Source organism: Anastrepha obliqua, unplaced genomic scaffold (assembly GCF_027943255.1).
Source record: "Anastrepha obliqua isolate idAnaObli1 unplaced genomic scaffold, idAnaObli1_1.0 ptg000012l, whole genome shotgun sequence".
In the NCBI taxonomy this organism is placed as follows: Eukaryota; Metazoa; Arthropoda; class Insecta; order Diptera; family Tephritidae; genus Anastrepha; species Anastrepha obliqua.
Genome location: NW_026562179.1, coordinates 24,551 through 45,638, shown reverse-complemented (window position 1 = coordinate 45,638; position 21,088 = coordinate 24,551). Strand labels below are relative to the sequence as shown.

At 38.0% G+C, this 21,088-nt stretch overlaps 1 protein-coding gene across 1 annotated transcript in view; it reads left to right on the top strand.

The window, feature by feature from the left end:
- The window catches only part of LOC129251265 (putative uncharacterized protein DDB_G0288537), a 70,422-nt gene extending 58,699 nt beyond the window's left edge, over window positions 1–11,723 (top strand). The window contains exons 4-6 of the mRNA XM_054890634.1: window positions 9,343–9,573; window positions 9,793–10,090; window positions 10,250–11,723. Coding sequence (XP_054746609.1) covers window positions 9,343–9,573; window positions 9,793–10,090; window positions 10,250–11,723 — 2,003 coding nt within the window. The remainder of the gene's footprint in view (window positions 1–9,342; window positions 9,574–9,792; window positions 10,091–10,249) is intronic.
- The last annotated feature ends 9,365 nt before the right edge of the window (window positions 11,724–21,088 follow it).

The following is a 21,088-nucleotide window of genomic DNA, read 5'->3' as shown; positions in this document are numbered from 1 at the left end:
ACTGACATCTGTCTAATGCGGCAAATAACTTGGGAGTTATGATATTTTTCCGCATTGAAGTTTTATCGGGCTGAGAGGAGGCTTCTCTTGCGCTGGGTCTATTTTCTTCTAAATCTATTATTTCAGAGTCAGAAGATGACTTTTCTAGTGGTGGTTCGCAAGATGATGTTGATGGTGCTAAGGTGAGAAATATTTAGCACGTCGCTTTTCCTCCTCAATGATTCGAAGGCGCGTCCTTTCCTCTTTGTTTGTTACTTTTTTGTGCACTCCGGCTAAGTGACCGGGCCCACCTGGTTCTCTTTGGCGCTGCAAGAAGATCTTATCTTCCTTTATTTTAATCAATTGAAGGGTATCGGTATGTGCGATGTCAAACAAATTGTTTAAGTTTGAAGCAAACTCCTGTCGACGCTGTTCAAACACTTCTTGAGTTTTTTTCGCATTTTTTTGCAATTCTCTCCAAACTTGGTATAAGTTAACTAATATAGTTTCTTAACACAGTTAGGTATTGATCTGGTCGGCACGTAGCCTTTTCTCGATAAATAATACACTCACGAATTGTGAGATTTGCACTTTCATTGACATTTAAGTTCACTACACGAATATTATAGAACAAAACTGCCAGTACTTGCCCGTTAGAGAGAAGTTTAGAACCGGTGATTTGATGTTTTACATCTCCTATTAAAAATATCTCCTTTTTGGAACTTCGTAACTCCACTAACATGTTGACTACACGAAAAAAAACCCGGTTACTAATAAAACAAAAAAGTAATTACACGCAATCAATCCGACAGTTCACGCGCGCCGTACTGTACAAGTGCCGACAGGTTTCGGCGCAACTCGGCACGGGTTGCCGTGATTCTAAATAGACGAAACTTTATTTTTAGATGTTTTGAGACCATTCAAACGAAATAAGAGGGTATGCGTAAAAAAAAAATACTTTAATTTTTTTGGGACACTCTAATATATTATATATACTATCGATTTAAATAAAAATTGCATGCATTTGCCTGAATTTTACGTGAGTTTTTTGAAAAACTTTCCTATAGCTCTTAAAAAATCACCCTATATATATGGAATCCTTTAATGGCTAGTTGGAGCATAAGGCGTCTAATAGTAATGTATTGTTACGAATGTTCTTACGTTAAAATCGAAATGATTCTTTCACAATAATTCCTCTGAGTTCGGTCACAACTGAATACCCTACGCACATGCACCTATGCTTGATTACCATGCTTAATAACTATCGTAATTTCTAGTCTCGTCCGTTCATAGAGTTCTTCCATTTCTCCTGCCATGTACGGATGCTTCGCTCTTGCTCAGCCTTTCGGTTGGTCAGCTGAGCTGGATCCGCTCGGTGTTGTTTATCTCAGTGAATTTGAATGCAGTCAGTTTTTTTTTGCGTAGCAAGTGCAGCACTCAGACAACATTAAGTCCATTGTACTACACTCGGTTTCCCATTTTAATTCTCTTTAAATCTATCTGACTTCCGAAGGAATTTAAGTAAATCTTGTGGTTCGAAAAAGCCAAAGTGGTCGCTTCTTAAGACATCAGTGTCAAAGACCTCAAGCCTGATTCGAGGGAAGGACGGGCAGACGCATAGAAAGTGGTCCGTCGTCTTATACTCCGCTCCACATCCTGGGCAGAATACACTGTCTGAGATGCTTGGCCCATAGAAAGTGGCTGCTCATCAGTCCAACCAGCTGTCTTTCTTTTTCATGATGATCTGCGACAGTCGGTTAGACATGACAGGTAACATCAGTTTCATCCATCTGCAGCCTCCCTCAGCCTGCCAAGCTCGCTTGTGGGTTGAATTAACCCGTTTGCTAACCGTGGCTTTGATGGCTGCAGAAGGGAGTTGCAGAATCGGGCTCCGGGCCAAAGAAGTTGGCTTCAGAGCTGCCTCTCCATCTGTTTTCAACAACAAAATTCATAGCTTCTTGAATAGCATACACCTCCGTGTGAAACACAGATGCATGCATGCCAAAAGCAAAGTGCAGTTTTGTTCTGCTTGAGACATAGACCCCAGAGCCGGAGCCGTGCTCGATCATGGAGCTATTTGTGAAAATGCGAAAACAGATTTTGCCGGGGTTTGACACAATTGAGCCTCTGGCAGCACCCCACTGTATCTCTTTTCAAGTACCACTCCTGATGGCATGTAGTCGAGGGGCATGGAGAAGATCGTTCGATCGAGGACTATGCCTTCTCTGTTGTCCAATGCCGGACAGAGGCCGTACAAATTCCCATTATGTGTCAGCCTGCAGCAGAGCAATGGAGACAGCATACCACCTTGGGGGCAGCCTCTATTAACCCCGGATAATACCAGCATATCTTCATCTGCTCGCATCGGGACGATTCTTTGGGCCAGCATTGAACGAATCCAATTTACTAGCACCCGGTCTACGCCATGCCTGCTATCAGACATGCACATACTGTCAAAAGTGGCATTATCAAACGCCCCCTCTATGCCCAAAAAGATGCCAATAGGGTAGGCCGTCCTGTCGATGGCTGGCTCTACCGTAGCAACAAGATTTTGTAGTGCCGACTCGCAGGATTTTACACTTTAATGGGCATGCTGGAACGGAGAAAAAGGGTGAACCTTCGGCGATTTCTGACGTATGCAACCCTCACCATCCCCAAAAGCATGATATATAGGTCAGTGACAGGCATACAGTGAAGATTTTCGTCAAGGCTGCAGTCACGGACTCTAGGCCTTCCTTGAGCATGACAGGATATATCTGGTCCGGGATACTTGTAGCCACAAATCGAATGGTGGCCTAATTCACCAAAGAACCGAGAACGTACCAGTTATGCCGAAAAGGTGTAGCAATACCGGCTGTTGTCGGCCAACGTTTATCTGATAACCTGGAAACTGAGATTTCATCAGCAAGCTGAGTGTCTCACTTTGTTTCTCCGTGTAGGAGCCATCAGATTTCTTAAGTGACCCCAGCTTTGCGGTTGGATCCTTTTCCAGGATCCTAACCAATTTCGTCGTGTCACTCAGAGATTCAATACCGCTGCAGAATTCCCTATAAGAAGCTTCTTTCGTTTCCCGAATAAGCCTCTTGTAGTTTTTCTGAACATGGTGGTATCGCTCACAGTCCTCAGCAAGATTAGTTTTGAGGGCCCGGCTAGAAGTTTTCTCGACTCACGCCTCAACACCTGGAGCTTTCGATTCCACAACGGTCGAATTGTACCGGCCGACTCAAAACATTCAGTTAGGGCAGTGTTGAGTTTCTCGATAGCCGCCTCAATGCCCTGTTATTTCCGAAGTCTTGGTGGCATCACGGCAGCTCCCGAAATGACCCCAGACTGCTTTTCTGGGGTTTGGCAATGGTATTTGTGCCTCCTCGACGCACTGAAACTAAATATAGCTGTGGTCTAAGCACGAGTTTTCGGCACGAATCCTTGACAACAGAATTGCTCAAGACTCGGCACAGTGAGTTGCGAGGATACTATAAGACCGGTCCTAAGTCTACTCGAATTCCTGTCATATAATAGCGTGGCCCATTTCAATGCGCCAGAGCCACAGAGGCAGTCCGTAAAGACCCAGTGCTCTTGTTACATAAGTGGGGTAATTTGTGCAGCTGGGTAAACTGTCCACTTAGAAGTGCAGTAGCGGCTTTTGAATGCTGCAGTCAGCTTAATTGGTAGCATACGCGCGAAGACTAATACAGTATCCTCCAGTACGATGCGGAATAATCGAAGGCATCCACTTTCATGCAAGGGCTGCAGTTTGTTGCTTCGACCCAGGCTGGTACAACATATAGCATGACAGATGATGCCACACTGCTAAGAAGCTTCCTCAAAGAATGCTTAGGACCTTTCGTATTTTTCATAATCCGGGTTAATGCAGGTACAGCCTTCGCGGCTTTACCGCTGGCGTATGTTAGATGCCGCTTAAAGTTCAACCTGTGGTCAATCATTACTCCAAGATATTTGATGTACAGCTTAGACTCCAGTGCGTGGTCACCTACTCTAAGATTTACCGTCTCAACTACTTTCTTGATAAGGATAAGAACTACTTCCGTCTTATAGTTTGCAAGGCACAAACCACTATAGCGCAGCCAATCTTTTGAGATTTCGACCGCTTGATTGTAGATTGCTTCAGCCGGGTAAGGAATTTAGCGACAACCGCGGTTGCAATGTCATCAACAAACCCTAAGATTTCACATGCTAGAGTTTAAGACGCAAGACTCCGTCGTTCACTATGTTCCAGAGAAGTGTGCCCAACAATGAGCTCTCCCGCAGTGCTCCTGTTCCTCTGCACCTTTTAATTCCTTCTTCGATTTTACAATTAGTCCTGCCATAAGTTCTGTCCGTCATATATATGAAATTATAATCATTTTTTTAATAGAGTTAGTCTTATTTATTCATGTAAATGTCGAAGAAAAAACTTTTAAATTTTCATTCGAAATGGTCATCATTTGCTTCTACGCAAGTCTTCAAACAATAAGACCATTCACCTTTGAAGCACGCACGGTTTCCATGGATATTGACGTCGCTGCTCGATTCAAAGATTGTTTGAGACTCTACAAATTTCTAAGAGGTCTTTGTAAGGCCAAGTTCTCCAATTCTGACCATATGCTGTAGTCCAATGGATTCAGATCTGGACTTCCAAACGAAAAATCTTCTGCTGCTATGAACCCAGGAATATCGTTTTTTAGCCACTGCTGGGTAGTTTTTACCTGATGGGCTGGAGCGGCATCTTGCTGGAAGATCCAACGCTCTCCATTAAAGAGGGTACTGCTCAACTGGTACACTTTTGAGCCAATCTTAACCCCATTATCGCAAGAATAATGAGATGTAGCGCCTTTACAAGACACTCCCCACCAAACCATTACGGTTTCTCACTCCATTGTTAACAACCAAAATTTGCCACGAAACTGAGTACAACTTATGAGTAGTCAATGCATACAAACAAAAGCAAAACTAACGGAACTTTTTTCTGCGCATTCGTTTTCGTCGTATGCATTGTAAAATTTGTCACAGAATTCATGGCAAGACTTAGTATGGCACGACTCTGTTAGAGAATCAGGTTGCGATAATTTTCCCAATGTTTACTGGGACACCGAAATTCTCCAGCGCATTTAATATTTTACCCCAGTTAGTTGTATTAAATACATTTATTTTTATTTTTGCTTTTGTTTGGATGCATTGTCTACTCATAAATTATACTCAGTTTTGTGGCAAATTTCGCCTGTTAACAATGGAGGGGGGAGCTAAAGAAAATCGCATTGAAAGGATTGCATTACAAAGGTGTGGTAAAAGTGCGAGTGAGATTTACGAATTGTCGAAAAAACGTGTTAGGTGCGCAACTAAGTTCTCGCTGTTTTTTGATGAAAATACAACATTATTCTAAAAAAATGTTTACAAATGAATCATTGAAAGTATTGCCCATTGCTGGATACTGCTTTTCCCCATCTGGTAGATCTCGTATCCCGTCGCGGTAAAATTGTTCATCTTTTGAAGCTATCTATGGATCAAGCCATGTTTTGATGTCTTCATATGAATGGAACTGATGGTCAGGTGGTATTCGGACGCCGCAATATCTGGAGGATATGGCGAATTTCAGTTTTTCCAGGTAGGTTTTAACGGGTTTGGCAACGTGAGGCCGAGCGTTGTCATGCTGTAAAATCACTTTTTCATGCCTCTCCGCATAAATTGACGTCGATACCGATCCCCAGTGGTGGTTTCGCTTGGTTTTAACAGTTCATAATAAATAACACCAACTTGGTCCCACCAAATACATAGCATAACCTTCGCAGCGTGAATATTCAGCCGAGGCGATGACGTATGTAGAAGCTTGACCGGGCAGTCCCCATGACTTTCTTTTCTTTGGATTGCTGTAATGAATTCATTTTTCATCACCCGTCACGATGCAATGAAGAAAAACCTTGCTTTTTTGCCGCTGGAGCAATTGTTCACAGGCGAAAAAACGACGTTCAACATCCTTTGGTTTTAACTCATACGGAACTCAAGTCTCCTGTTTCTGAATCATTCCCAAAGCATGCAATCGCTTGGAAATGAATTGGCGGGTAACTTCTAATATTGAAGCAATCTCTTTTTGATTTTGACTCGGATCTTCATTGAGAAATGCCTCCAATTCAGCGTCTTCGAAGTTTTTTGGCCTTACGTCACGCGGACGGTCGTCAACATTAAAATCTCCATCTTTGAAGCAACGAAACGAATCTCGGCACGTTGTTTTACTTAAAGAAGCATCTCCATAAACTTTTTGTAGCTCTCGATGCGCTTCAGCCGCCATTTTTTTCGAATCAAAAAGAAAAATCAACACTTCCCGCAAATGATGATTGTTCGGCACAAAATCAGATATTTTCACAAAACCATGATGCTAAAACAAAATCACTAATGTGTCGAAGCAGTTTGTTTACCATATGTCTAAGCTTGGTTTAAGACGTTTAGGTTATGTTAGAATCGATTAGCACACACTGCTGGTGGTGTCTATTGACAAACAGCGGGACCTTAGTTACACACCTAATAATATTTCGGGAACATTTGTTTACCGCACGATCAATCGTTTTTCTCCAAACGTCTGAAGTGACAGACAGCAAAAGAATTGGTCGCCCCTGCATGGTTCGAACCAGTAAAGCCATAAAAGCCGTTCGAGAAATAATTCGCAGGAATCCCCTTAGAAAGCAGAAATGAATGTATCGACCAGATCAATGTCAAGACTAATTAGAGATGTTCTCCACATTAAACCCTTCCGTCGCTCAACTGGTCATTTGTGACAGTGCGGTTGAACAAAATTAAACTCCACAAATACAAGCAGCTACTTTGGTGGCACGCGGTCAACGGCCATGAAAATATTCTTTTCACAGATGAGAAAGTGTTATCTGTGGAAGAAGTTTTTAATAAGTGAAACGAAAAAATCTATGCTAAAACTTCTAACCACGCAGAAAATGTTGTTCCAAGGGTTCAACGTGGCCACTATTCAGCCTCTGTAATGGTTTGGTGGGGAGTGTCTTGTAAAGGCGTTACATCTCTTCATTTCTGCAAAAACGGCGTTAAGACCGGGGCAAAAGTGTACAAGGAGGATGTCTTAGGAGGCGTTGAGCAATAGAGCAGTACTCTCTTCAATGGAGAGAGTTGGATTTTTCAGCAAGATTCCGTTCCAGCCCATAAGGCAGAAACCACCCAGCAGTGGTTAAAAAACAATATTCCTGGGTTCATAGCAGCAGAAGATTGGCCGTCTGGAAGTCCAGATCTGAATCCATTGGACTACAGTTTGTGGCCAGAATTGCAGAACATGGTCTGTCGAAGGCATCACAGAAATTTGGAGAATCTCAAGCAATCTTTGGTTCGAGCAGCGACGTCAATATCAATGAAAACCGTGCGGGCTGCAATAGCTAAATGACCCAAAATCAAATTGTGACCATTTCGAATGAAAATTAATTTTTTTTTAATATTTACATGATTAAAGAAAACTTCATTAAAAAAAGTACTATAATTTCATACCTATGACGGAACTAGCTTGTAACACAACTTATGAACCCGGGGGCCTTATTGTTTTTAATCTGCAAAATTTCATCATTGTCGATTAAACAACGATTTTCACGAACTTTGCCTGTATTGTTGTTGGCATTATCGCATAGTTTTTGAAAGCACAGGCGTTTGCTTCTCTTAACTATCCGAAATATTTCCTTCAAAACATCCACCAGTAAACGGTCTCTCTGTGGTATTTATTAGGTCTTATTTTACTCGTTATAGTGTCACATGCTTTAGTGAGCGTAATGTTTGCCATCATTATCTTCAGGGTCCAAAGATCTTCCAAGATGTGTATAGCTTCAGCCAGGGTTAAGCTGTGTGAAAGATAACTGTAAACATACATATTGTCAACACGAGCTTGTACAAAGCAACGAGTTTTGTTTATTGTGATTATGCAAATTCTTGTTTGGGTACAACAAATCGCCTGGGGATCTCTTTCGTCTATCTCTTTCTGCAATATGCCCATATTCTATGCACTATGCACCCCTTCGGCTCCAGTTTGCCTCTAATACAGCAAATACCTACACCAATCTGTATTTTGCCTGTTGTTGTAAGCTTAGTAGCAGTCGCTAGTGTAACGTTTTTTGCAAGTTGAGGACTCCAATGAGGGTACATTTAGCTCTTTAAATTAGTTAGCAATAGCTTCGTGTACTTCTTCTCTCGTCGTGATTTCATCAGGATCGCGAACGATTTGCCATAGTTCTGTTAGAGTTCTTACTTCAACTACTTCTCCTAGGACAGCTTTAACTGCTTCGTTCATCTTCAAGGGGCTTGGATCAGATGAGCGTTCGACCACCAGTAGTAAGTCTCCACTTTCAGTTTTTTTCTGATTGAAGTCCTGTAAGCCGGTACTGCTTTCCCACGTTTCAGAATGCTTGCATATGAGACATTGCCAACGGTTTTGACAAATATCGCGTCTTTACGAGGCGGTCTCTGTCGCCTCCGATGTTCTCTTGCATTTGCTTCGTCCACTTGTTTCCCGTCAGATTTTGGCATTTTCTGTGTGGTTCCATTACGGCTTTTCTTAGCAATTACAATATTCAATCCTTCGGAACTAAATTTCTTATTCGTTGACACTGGCATGTCCGTCGGAGCTTCATCCCGGACTTGTTTTAGTCTTTTTTACAGGTTTTTTCCGTGCAGCGACGGAGTCTATTGTCTTCTTTGGGTTGTTGTTCATGGCGCGCTTTATAAGAGGCGATGTTTGCGTGCATTCGTTTTTTGCTTCAAGTACTACACTTTTTGTCCATTTTAGGATCTTTATTCTAGACTATCACGACAAAAAAAGTCAAAAAAACAAAAGGAAGAGCTATATTGCACAGCCGACATAAAGTTGGAGGTATGTAGAAGCATACGACGATAATGCGAATGGAATGGTTTTCACAAGAACAGCTTTTTTACCGGCACCAACTTTAATAGATTCGCCTTGGTCCGTTTGATAAAAATTAAGTGATTGTGACTCTATTCCAAAATGAAGGCACATGATAAATATAACAAGAAACTTACGATTCTGACTGGTTGTAAATATATATGTAATAAATGTGGCGCAATGTGTCCATACTTTAATAAAAGTTTCTAGTAACAACAAAATGTTGAATTACATTCTTTAGGGGTTATTGTTGTTTGAATTTGAACTAAGGACATACAAAATGGAACAACTCGATTGTTTCGCTGTGCACCTATTACAACAATGGTTCCGTCTAAATAAATAAATAAATAATCTATAGTGCTATAAGTGCTATAACTACTCATTTTTAACACCATAGATATGCATATGGATATGTATTCATACCACAATAGGACATACCATGAATTGTTTTCTGCTTATTTATGTAACAGGCTCCTATATCGATAACTCTGGATCTGGATGTTTGCAGTCGACAACTAGCGATCTATATTTGGCTAAAAGGCGCGCTGCCAATCATCCTTGTCCGGTCTGCGGTAAGCATTATGTAAACGAGGGCTCACTGCGCAAACACTTGGCTTGCCATCCGGAGACAACACAGCTTACCAATAGTCTGCGCATGTGGCCATGTTCGGTATGCCAAGCTGTATTCACACACGAAAACGGTAAGCATACTTTCCTAATGACAGTTACCAATATTTCTGTGTTAACATGAGGTAAATCTTAACAAATTTGAAAAATATAAAGTATATGTTATACAAAATAGTTTAGCTGGGCAAGATATAGTTTAACTTCTCTTAGATCCTGAATTATTTTAGATATCCGTACAAAGCCGAACTGATCCCAAAGTATATTTTACTTCATCTTTTGTTTATTTCACGCAGGTCTTCTCACGCATATGGAACACATGCGTATGGATCCCAAGCATCAGTTTGCCGCACAGTATGTGTTATCACGAGCAGCAGCAGAGAGGCGGGAACGTGACTCTATACTTGCAGCCACTCTAGCCGCTTCAGCTGGTGGTGCGCCCAGTAGTGGCGGCAGCGGCTTACTGCCTTTGTTAGGTGACGGTGGCGGCTCGAACTCTTTATGCCCCTCGCCCTCGGCCAATTCGGAATGCTCCTCGAACGGCCACCTATCATCGTCAGCCGCTTCTGACCAAGGCAGTGGCATACACTCGCTAAACAATAATAATAATAATAATAATAATAATAATAATAATAATAATAATAATAATAATAATAATAATAATAATAATAATAATAATAATAATAATAATAATAATCATAATAATAATAATAATAATAATAATAATAATAATAATAATAATAATAGTAATAATAATAATAATAATAATAATAATAATAATAATAACAGCAACAAACTGAGTGAACTGCTCAGCCGAACAGGGAGCAATCCGCACTTGGCAAGTCAGTATGGAGTTGGCCTGGATACAGAGCTGCACGTAGCCAATCGCATGTCGCTAATGGCAGCTGCGTCAGCCGCGGCGGCTGCTGTGGCCGCTTCGGCCAGTGGTGTGGGCGTTAGTGGGAATGTGAATGTAGGCGTTGTGCCTGGCATGAGTATGGAGTCACCAGTCAGCTGCGTAGATTCAACCAGATCAAGTGTACAAGCAGCTGTTGTTAATTTGGCGGCAGCTATGCGTATTAATCAAGTCAGTCAGCAACAAGCAAGTGGTGGTAGCGTTACCAGCGGAGGAGTAGGAGTCGGTGGAGTCAACAATAATGCTGTAGGCAATGCTGGCAATATGGTTAGCAATGGGTCCAATCAGCAGCAGCAGCTGCACCCTCAGCATCACCAGCAGCACCTAGTATCCGCCACTGACAACAATGCAGCACCGCTAACACCTGGTGGCCTGTGTGTGGTTGCAACCTCACCAAGTGCAGTGATCCCCACTTTGCAGACAGATGCATCGGGCGTTAATGCGGTTGTGACAATAAATGCCATGCGCGACACCATGATGCGCACTAGTGTGGGTGTTGGGGATCCGCTAAGTAGTATGCACCAGCAGCTTGACCAACACGCTCACGGACATGTGCAGCCCCAAACGTCGAACAATTTGCAAACAACCCGCATCAACTATGGCCAGCACAACGTGACAATAGCCAGCAGCACCCATCAAGTGCAACTTCAGGTAGGAGCGTCAATGCAAAATCCTGCCTCACACCACCACCATCGTCATCACCATCATCTCAATCAGATACAGCAGCCGCATTCGCCGGAAACGGCGTTGCGTATGCATCATCATGCTGAAGCAATACTGCGTTCACACACGGAAGCGGCTTTCCGATTGGCAGCATCGGTGGCCGCATCTAACGGTGTTATCGGTAGCGGCACTGGTCCGAACAACAGCCTTTCCGTTGCTAATAGTGAAAATGCGACAACGCATAACAACAACACAGTTCAGGTTAAGGCCGAGACACACCCAACGCAACAGCAGCATCTCGGCAATGACGCAGCAATACAGCAACAACAACAACAGCAGCAACAACATCAACACCTACATGCAACGTCACAAGAACAACAACAAAAGCTGAATGCTACTAGTAATCTACAGCAACAAACAAACACAGTTTCGCAACAATCACAACTAACATCTGATCTTAGCGAAGCGATACGCTTACAAGAGCACCGGCTAGAGCAAGCGCTCCGACTGCATAACGACGCGCGTGCACTTAATTTTCTTACAGCCGTTCAGCAGACCGCCAATACCACGACGAACAATGTAGCGCTACAACACCAACAACAACATCAGCAGCAAGCACCCACGGCACAGCATCACAGCAATGCGTGAGGGCCACTCATGAGCGATAAATTAAAGGTCGCCTAAGTCGTAACTATTCAAAGCGAAATTTATACCATACAAGCACTCAATTCATACGATTAGTTGCTCGGTTTTGGAAGCGCATATCAAGCAACATAGCAGAAACCAATCTAATCATGAGGAAAAATGAAAATAATGTAAGAAAATTTGAATATAGCTATGCCTGCATGTTGTCAAAGCAAAAGCAACACACGTGCATTTATAAAATGTATGCAACAAGACAAGACATTCATATGTATGTTTGTCAAATGTTGCAACGACGCCACAAGAAAGGATGATAAGTCTAAGCAGTATGAGGCGAATTTGTCTAAGTAACTTTATAACGATTATGGATTCCTCACAATAAGTATGAGCAATACTCATAAAATCATAAACCTAACCGGATATGAATGCATATATTAATTGATTTGTAGAAGTACCTTTAAAGAGGTGAACACCATTTTCAGATTACTTTTTGAGACAATTACGGCTGCAATAGAAATTAAGTCACAGTTTCGGTAAAAACCCCGCCACGAACCGGTTACGTCAAAGTGCAGCTTTCCCACCATGACCAAATAAATACTATTTAAGCAAAAACGGCTTAAAACTTATAGCATTTATGCATGAATCGGAAATTTTTATTGGAAAACTGAAGAAAAGAAATCCAAAACAATGCATTTGTTCGTAAAGGTGTCCTATCAATACCGTTTCTTTTGAAATCCAGTATTTCTTTAAAAAGTTATTTTGTCTTCAAAATAATAAGTGTAAACATGAATGTTATGTATGAAACACAAATTCGTCTCGTGACGTTTGTCCTTTTACCGAAATTTCGAGGAACTTTTTCCATAGTAGCGGGCGGCTCAATTTCCTAATTATAAGTCGAACCTCATTTTTACGTTACATTGTACAATGTTCTAATATTCTAAAATTTAACAAATGTAAGTAAATGCGATCAACAACTACAGTCGTAACACAAAATTTTATTGACGACCGCGCTTTCACTTGTCCCAGATGAAAACTTTTGTACAAGATAACACTTATGCACTATTAATAGTACATATGTATAATCCTGCAGTACCCGTATAAAGAATAATAACAAAAGCTTTTTTTTAAACCCGCGGTCCTTCATTTGGAGACTAACACAATAAGCATACTTACAATTGTTATTTGATTTTGTCAGCGCTAGAGAAAATTTCATTCGTAAAGCTTTTTTTGTAAAAATGATATAATACGTGTATCTGAACAAGACTGCAATCATATTTACCTGAATATTTTCGTAGAGAAATTTAAAAAAAATATATTGCAGCATTACTCACGAGTTTTAACCAAGGAAAATTAATTTACATGTAAATATCACTATGAAACAAACAAATACTTGTTTCATTGTGTTTACACAATAATTCTGATACCATATATCCTAACACTTGAAGTAAATTGAAATTTAGAAAAAAAAAAGTAAGCACAGTGTAAAGGATTTAAGGATAACATATGTTTCTAGATAACTGACTATCTTCTTGTAGTCGGTTAACGCGTTGTTCTTCTGAAGGCATCAACAGCAGTACACAAGCATGATTGGTTCCCATCCGAATCTTTCCACAAGTTTGTCGCTGCATCCATGTTTTTTGAAAAATGGGAGTTCAGAACATATTTGTATTTCCGTTTATAATAAGGATTGAGCATTAATTTTATTTTGTCATACAAATTTGGTGATCGGCTATTGTCATGCCAATCATGCCTTCCTTAAGAGGGAATTAAGGTGGAATTAGAAAGCGAAATCATCGTATACCGATATATTTGTTTCTTAAGAAACTTTAAGCCATTGATACTTATACAAAATTTTTGGTTAAAAAATATTAAATGTATATTCAATGGCAACAAAATGAACTCTGGTACTAATGGTTTCCTTTTGATATTTTTGTGTATCCGGTTGGTAGATGCCTGTTTTGTTTAGTGCTCTGAAGGCACTTTACTCTACCTTTCAGACAGACCAGCTACTGTGGAGTGAAATTGTTTTTAGACTGTTTCGATCCGTAATCAGCTCTGCAGATGTTATATTGTTCAACATTTTCTACAAATGTTCAATATATTATATTTAAATCTGGGCTTTGCGGTCAATCACTAACTATATGTGCCATGTGTTTTGGTCCGATATCTTGTTGAAAGCTCCAACCTGTACCAAGTTGCAACTTATCCACCGAAGGTTTCAAATTATGTTTCAGTAAAGATTTGCATTTATAAGTATCCACGAAATCCTCAATAAATACTATTCTTCTATCAAATACAACTCCCGAAACCATTACGTTCACGCCACCATGCTTCACAGTTGATATTAAATTCTTTAGATTAAGGACAAACATTTAGCCTTCCTTCGCTGCTAAATACATTAAATTTTCATTCATCGGTAAACAAAACTTTTTGCCAAAAATCCATCTCCTTTTCTCTAAATATATGCTGTGGCGATTTCCAAGCAAAGTTTACTGGTTTTCTTCAGAAATTAGAAGTTTTGGCGTGGTGTTCTGACGTGCTTGGGCTAATTTTTAAACATTAACTTTTGGATTTTTGCCCACTTCTTTGAGAATCAAACTATTAAGTTTGTGAGATAGCTTCCTTGGGCAACCATCGGGCGACTCATTTTCGGTATAACCAATATTTTTAAAGTTATTTACAATGATCTGTACTGTTGGTTGACACAAGTTTAAATTTTTTTTAAATTTCAGGATAAAACTTGTTTTCTTTTCTATGCTGTATAGTATAACCAAATTTCTTACGTCAACTGATCTTTTTTTTCGCGGAACCATTTTTGATGCTTATGTGCCAAAATCACAACTGAACTCAATATGAAAGCAGGAAACATAATAAAAGAACAGAAACAAACAACCGGTAGATACCTTATCGTTATCACAACATACCATACCATAGCGTTTTGCCCTATTTTTATTATTTTATGTTAAACCATAGATTTTTTCAGTTATCTGTGGCTAGAAGAACACACATCATAATATAATAAGCTTCCAAGCCAATGGAAATACGAGTATATACATTTGGACATCACTCTATATCTGATTTTTCTATGCTCAAATTCAAATACCCGATAGGGTCGTTTAGTTCTGATTGGCTTGCTAAATGAGGTTCTTTAATATGTAGTCGGATCTTTAAATACTTCCCCACTAGAAATTTCTACTTACTTTCTAAAAACAAAATACTTTTAACGAGAATGATTTTCAATTATATATATATATATATATATATTGGCGCTTAGTCCCTTTTAGGGTGTTTGGCCGAGCTCCTCCTCCTATTTGTGGCGTGTGTCTTGATGTTATTTCACAAATGGAGGGACCTACAGTTTTAAGCCGACTCCGAACAGCAAATGGTCTTTTATGAGGAGCTTTTTCATGGCAGAAATACACTCGGAGATTTGCCATTACCTGCCGAGGGGCGACCCTATAAGAAAAACGTCTTCTTCATTTTGGTGTTTCATGCAGACTCGAACCTAAATTTTCCGAATGCTAGTCACGCACCAACCCATTCGGCTACGGAGGCCGAATTTTCAATTACAGTTCTAAAATAAACTTCTCAAACGCACAAGGTGTGTTCAAAAATTAAGGTGACTTTTTAATGTTCCAATCTTCGAACCACGTTCGCCCAAAAAGTGCTTTGGTATGACCTGAGCTTTTCAACGATGCGGACTTTATCTCCACAATAGGACGATGTTGGCAAATCTCTGTCCTTTTATAAGAAGAAAAAACCGCAAGGACTAAGTTCGGTGAGTACGGTTGAGGAAAGATTACGATGTTATTTTTGTCCAAAAAAGTTAAAATTTTTCGGACTATCGTTTTTGAAAGCAGAAAATCGCAGACTATATAGAAACAGATTAACCTACCATATGTATCTATGTAAAATTGTAAACACATGTTCAAGATATGTGCCCCAACTAAAAAAAAATGGAGAATCGAATATACGTGACATGCGAAATTTGAAAAGTCACCTTACTTATTGAATACACTTTCTATACTACGAGTATACCAAGGCAATGAAAAATTCAGGCGTGTATACGCTGCAAATGAAATATAAACGAGTGAAACAAATATCTGATTAATTAACACTTAGCCAGTCATGTCACTTTAATTCATATAAAGAACGTCGGAGAGACCTGATCAATATTTAGACCATGGCTGGTTTTAGTAAGACATTTGAATATACAAAGATATACACATCAGATCATTCATGTTACCCTGAAAACATGATAGTGGGGAATGAAGACAAATTACATCAGAATTATTGATCAGATAAAGGCTCATATGACAAAGTAATGTGCTACAGTAGTATCATACAAAGACGCAAGTGCATCAAAGATATGGCAAGAAAAATGCGTAGATGAAAATCGAAAATATGTTAACAGTATGTAACTTAACAAAAACGTATTGGCTATATGAATAAAAATTACACACTTACATATAAGTAACTAGTAAAAATTAACATCGTAATAAAAAATTTAATGCACAGGCGAAATTTGTATTAAACAAGCAAACTAACAAACATGAAGGGAACAATTAGAAAAAAATACGCAAAATTTAAATTATTAAAAGAAATTATAACAATAATAACTAATTTAAAAAAGAAAGACTAAAAAATGTTGCCATATGCAAACAATTTATAAAAAGTTATAAAACGAAGAATACTAAACCTTTACAATACTAATTGAAATTTATGAAAGAAAAACGGATACTCCATGGTCATATAAAATAAAAACATATTGAGAATAATTCATGGAGATTTTAAATATTTATATATGTATATATATATGTATATACATATTTATGCGAGCGAGAATATTGCATTAACATCAACAACACATTCGATTTACCATATAACTAAGCTATTTAACATTTTTCTATACGCAGCACGAAGCTATGTAAACATTTCCACATTAGACCTCTTCTTTTCGCCAAGCGTTAGTAAGTGGCGAATAGATTAAGCAACTGGTATAAATGAACATATCTTGACAAAGTTGGAGCTGCCTTAAATTACATGTGCTTGTAAGATCGTAAGTTATACCAGTTTAATGAGGTATAACCACAATGTTTCGTCAAGTTAGTCGAGCATAGAAGTGACGCATAGAAGAGGCTTTTTTGGGCCTCTTTGTTTCGCCACGCGTTAACAAGTGGCGAATAGATGACGCTACTGGTATAAATAAAGATATCTCGGCAGCGCTGAAATAGAGCTGCCTAAAATTACATTTATTTGTAAAATAGTGAGTTATGTTTACTCGCGAATCTTGCTCGATACCTTTGTTGTTGCTTTCGCATGCAAATTTTTCGTCAAGTTAGCCGATCAGAGAAGTGGCGAATAGAAGAGGCCTTATATTACATAGAATTAATACAATACGAAAAGGTGCATCGTTTGTCAGATTTTATTAAAACATATTTGGAAAAAAAAAATAATGTAGCCAACGAAAAGTCGCTTATTTTCAAGAAAATTACAAAAATTAGTGCTAATTCAAAATTTGCAACCATTTGCACGCTTATCAAAAACTTTCCCTACGTAATTAACTATCACTTAAAGAAGTGTATCAAAAAACCATTCACGAATATTTGTAGAAGCGTAAATACATTTTATGGTAACTACTAAACTAATTTCTTTTTTAATAAAGTATAAAGAATTTCTCAGGTGAAAGAATTAATTTTCAGAATTAAAATTAAATGTAAATTAAAAGGACCGCATATTTTTTTTTGTTTAAATTATTTAATTCTTAATATTTATTCAAATGTTTAATTTAATTTGAATTTAGCTAAATTAAATGTACTTTTAGGTAACAAAGAAAAACAAAAGAGCAGTAAATTTATGACAAAATAATGAAACAAATGAGAATGAACTTCGCTGGCAGAAAAGCCAAACAACTAAACAGTGGTTAGTACACACGCATTGTAGAAAGTTCCATAGCAATAAAAATATAATGCAAATTTAAACAAAACTTAAGTATATAAAATAAACAAACAAATGCTTGAATATACAAAATATATAAAATAACAATACTAAACCTAGTTCAATATTTGTATAACGCTTTCTAGATATTGGTGGCTATTAATCACTAAAATGACTACTGACTGCTTATATTTTTATTATTTTATTAGCAATGTTTAATAATATTAAGTAATATAATATTTTTGAGAAATATATATTGTTTAAAAGTATTTAGACAGGACTCAGAATGCAGTCATTACACCTTTTGCAACAGTACTTTCGAAAATATCAATTTAATTTTAGCCAATTCGATTTTCAATATACTTCAGAAATCATTACTTCGATTTTATAAAGCAACAGATGTACTTTTGACCATGATACTTTTTAAAGATAGTTCCACTCTCTCTTTTCAGACGTCAAATTAGCCATTCTATAGAAATCATGTTTCGTATTTTCATGTTACCCATTACTTATACAAAATCTAATAAATAAGAAAAATAATAAGAGAAACTAAGAAAAAAATATTAAATATAATTAGATTTTATTTAAACAGGATATTAAATAAGAATAAAGTAACAACTTTTAGTAAAAAAATGAAAAGGATTATAACATAGTCATATTTGCAGAAAATAATCGCACACATTTTTATTTTACTGGTACCACTTTAGGTCTTTAATTTTTTACAGGCTTTCATTTCATCGCGATTTTTTGCATTTGGGTTTGTCTATATCAAATCTTGAAAGCTGAATTAGAACACCTTCTTCTCCTACGGTGTTGAATGTTTACATATTGGTTCAGTCCCGATGAGCGGCATCCAGGATTAGCAAAAAGATGCCTTGAACTATCACGATACCACCGCTGTTCCTTGGCAATGATGTGTTGAAATTTGGTAATATAATTAAAAATCTTGATTTTGTGGTCTCCTGAAGTTTTATTCGTGTTAATACCATTAGGAACTTACAACAAACTGCGGAGTTCACTTCATGAACGTCAGTAATTAGTGTACAGGTATAACAAAAAATACAATATAATAATAATCTTATTCCATAAGAGGAAAAAACATAAATCAATAAGCATAATTTAGATGTTTAATAAAAGAGTATTTGGAGGAAGCAAAGTCAATCTCGAAAGATTAGATAGTACTGAATTCGATCAGACCTCTCATGAAATAAATTGCATAAAAGAAAATTACATAAAAGAAATAAAGATAAATTACGAAGCGTGATGAGGTATTAATATAGATTCACTCCAGAAGGGAAATCCCCCCACTTTTAATAATATCAAAGGAGAAAGATAAGGATAAAATATATGGTCGAGACTGAAGAGATTTTAAATTGATAAGCAGGCATCTAGAATAGCATGAGAACATGGGGTGATGAAAAAAGAGGGAACATATAGTAGAGCAAAGCCAATAAAAACTTTTTGGATACGTTCAACTCGAGTTATATGACAGGCATGATAAAGTCGCAAATGAACAAATAATATTATATGTAGAGCAATTTAAGTGTATACGGGCTAGTAAATTTTGTACTGTTGCGCCTCACAAGCGCAAATTTAGTTTCATTTATGATATAATTAATATGATATGAGTAAAAGTGAACTTGGTGTCAAAAATTACTCCTAAGTCCAAAGACTCACTGACCCATCTCAGACGACAATTAGAGATTAAATAAGATGTCTTCAAAGGAGAAAAACACTTGGCGAAAGAAATGTGGTAGCATTTTGATATACCTATTGTATTTAACAACAGTTGATAACTAGTACACCAAGAAAGAACTTTACCAAATTCTTTTTAAACTGATATTTACAATACCGACTCGCTATAATTCTATTAGCACTTATAGTATTATTTACATTAAATATATGTAACACGTATCACACATCGTCCGTCAATAATATTTCTTGTATTGCTGACTAAGTAACCAATTTTTGTTAACATTTTTCTATACTTATAAAGGAATGATGTGATTTTCTGTGAATCATATACATATATTATATACAAGGTGAAGCCCAAAGTAAACAAGACTGAGCTAAAATAGAAACGGCAGGAGCTTTGTTCCGATAACTTCGAGTTTATTTCTTCAAAATAATCCCCTCTGGCGTGAATACACTTTAGCGCGATCTAAAAGCTTTTCGAAAGAGTGTTTCAGGTCATTGATCGGAATGTCCTTCAGAATGTCGGTACAACCCCATTGGATGGCCTCTACGGACGTACCACGTTCCATCACCAGTTACAATGGTGTAAAGGAAGTTGTCATCTTTTCGCGCCTCTTTAATGAGGTCTTTCGAATGTTGAATTCTGAGCAATTTTTGGTCCTTAGTTAACTTGTGCGGAATGAAACGTGCACAGACCTTTCGTAAGGCCAAATGATCGATGTTTTGGAGATATTCAACTCCGATTCCATAAATGTCAACGATGATCTCGGTTCATTTTTGATAAATTTACGAACAATTTTGATGGAGTTTTCGGTGATTACTGATTTTGGGTAGCCCGTATGTTCATTGTCATATATGTCCTCACAACCATCGTGAAACGTGGAAGCCACTCACGAACTCTTTAAACTTTTTTCATCAATTCAAATGTTTCGATCAACTTTTTACCGATTTTAAAACAAAATTTGAAAATAATCGAAACTCATTTTGGTACCGACGACACACACATACTGACACTTTAGATGCAATAACTTCGCTTCCACTGGACCAAATGTCACCAAGCTTTCATTGGAAGTCAACTAGGGATGTAACTTTCAACGCGCTAACTCATTACAATATACATACTTGTATATATGTATATATTATATATGCAACATACATGTACAAAATTTAATCTTTTTGTTTTAAAATAAATTAAAATATAAATAAAATTCCCAATATGTACTTAACAATAGTGCCAATACTTAGAGTCTGATGTCAAACAAAGAATTTTTCAAAAGATTTTATAATGAAACTACCTCTAAAAGTATTTGTATTCTACTTTGGATAATATGACTTGAAAATATGTCAGTTGAATAGTGTTTACCAATCAAAATATTTATTAAAATCCATGTACATAAATCAATAATTTTTATGAAAATAATCATGAATAAATGAGGTTTGCACTTCGACCTAATGGTCTTTTGTGCCCTCTACTCATCACAGTACTTCACCCAAACCCAGTTCCCTTATTAAGCTCAGGATAGAGCTGGGCTGAATTGAGCGTTTGGGCCTTTCCTCTGGCTGCAGTTAGTCAAGATGTCTCAACCTTCTCCGCGCTATAGCGCGGCATTCGAGGAGAAGGTGCATTGGAGTCTGCTGGGGTTGGTCGCAAAAACGGCAAGAGTCCGTAGACCGAATCCCGATCATGCGCAGATGACTTCGCAGTTTGCAGTGGCCTGTGAGGATGCCCGTGAGCATTT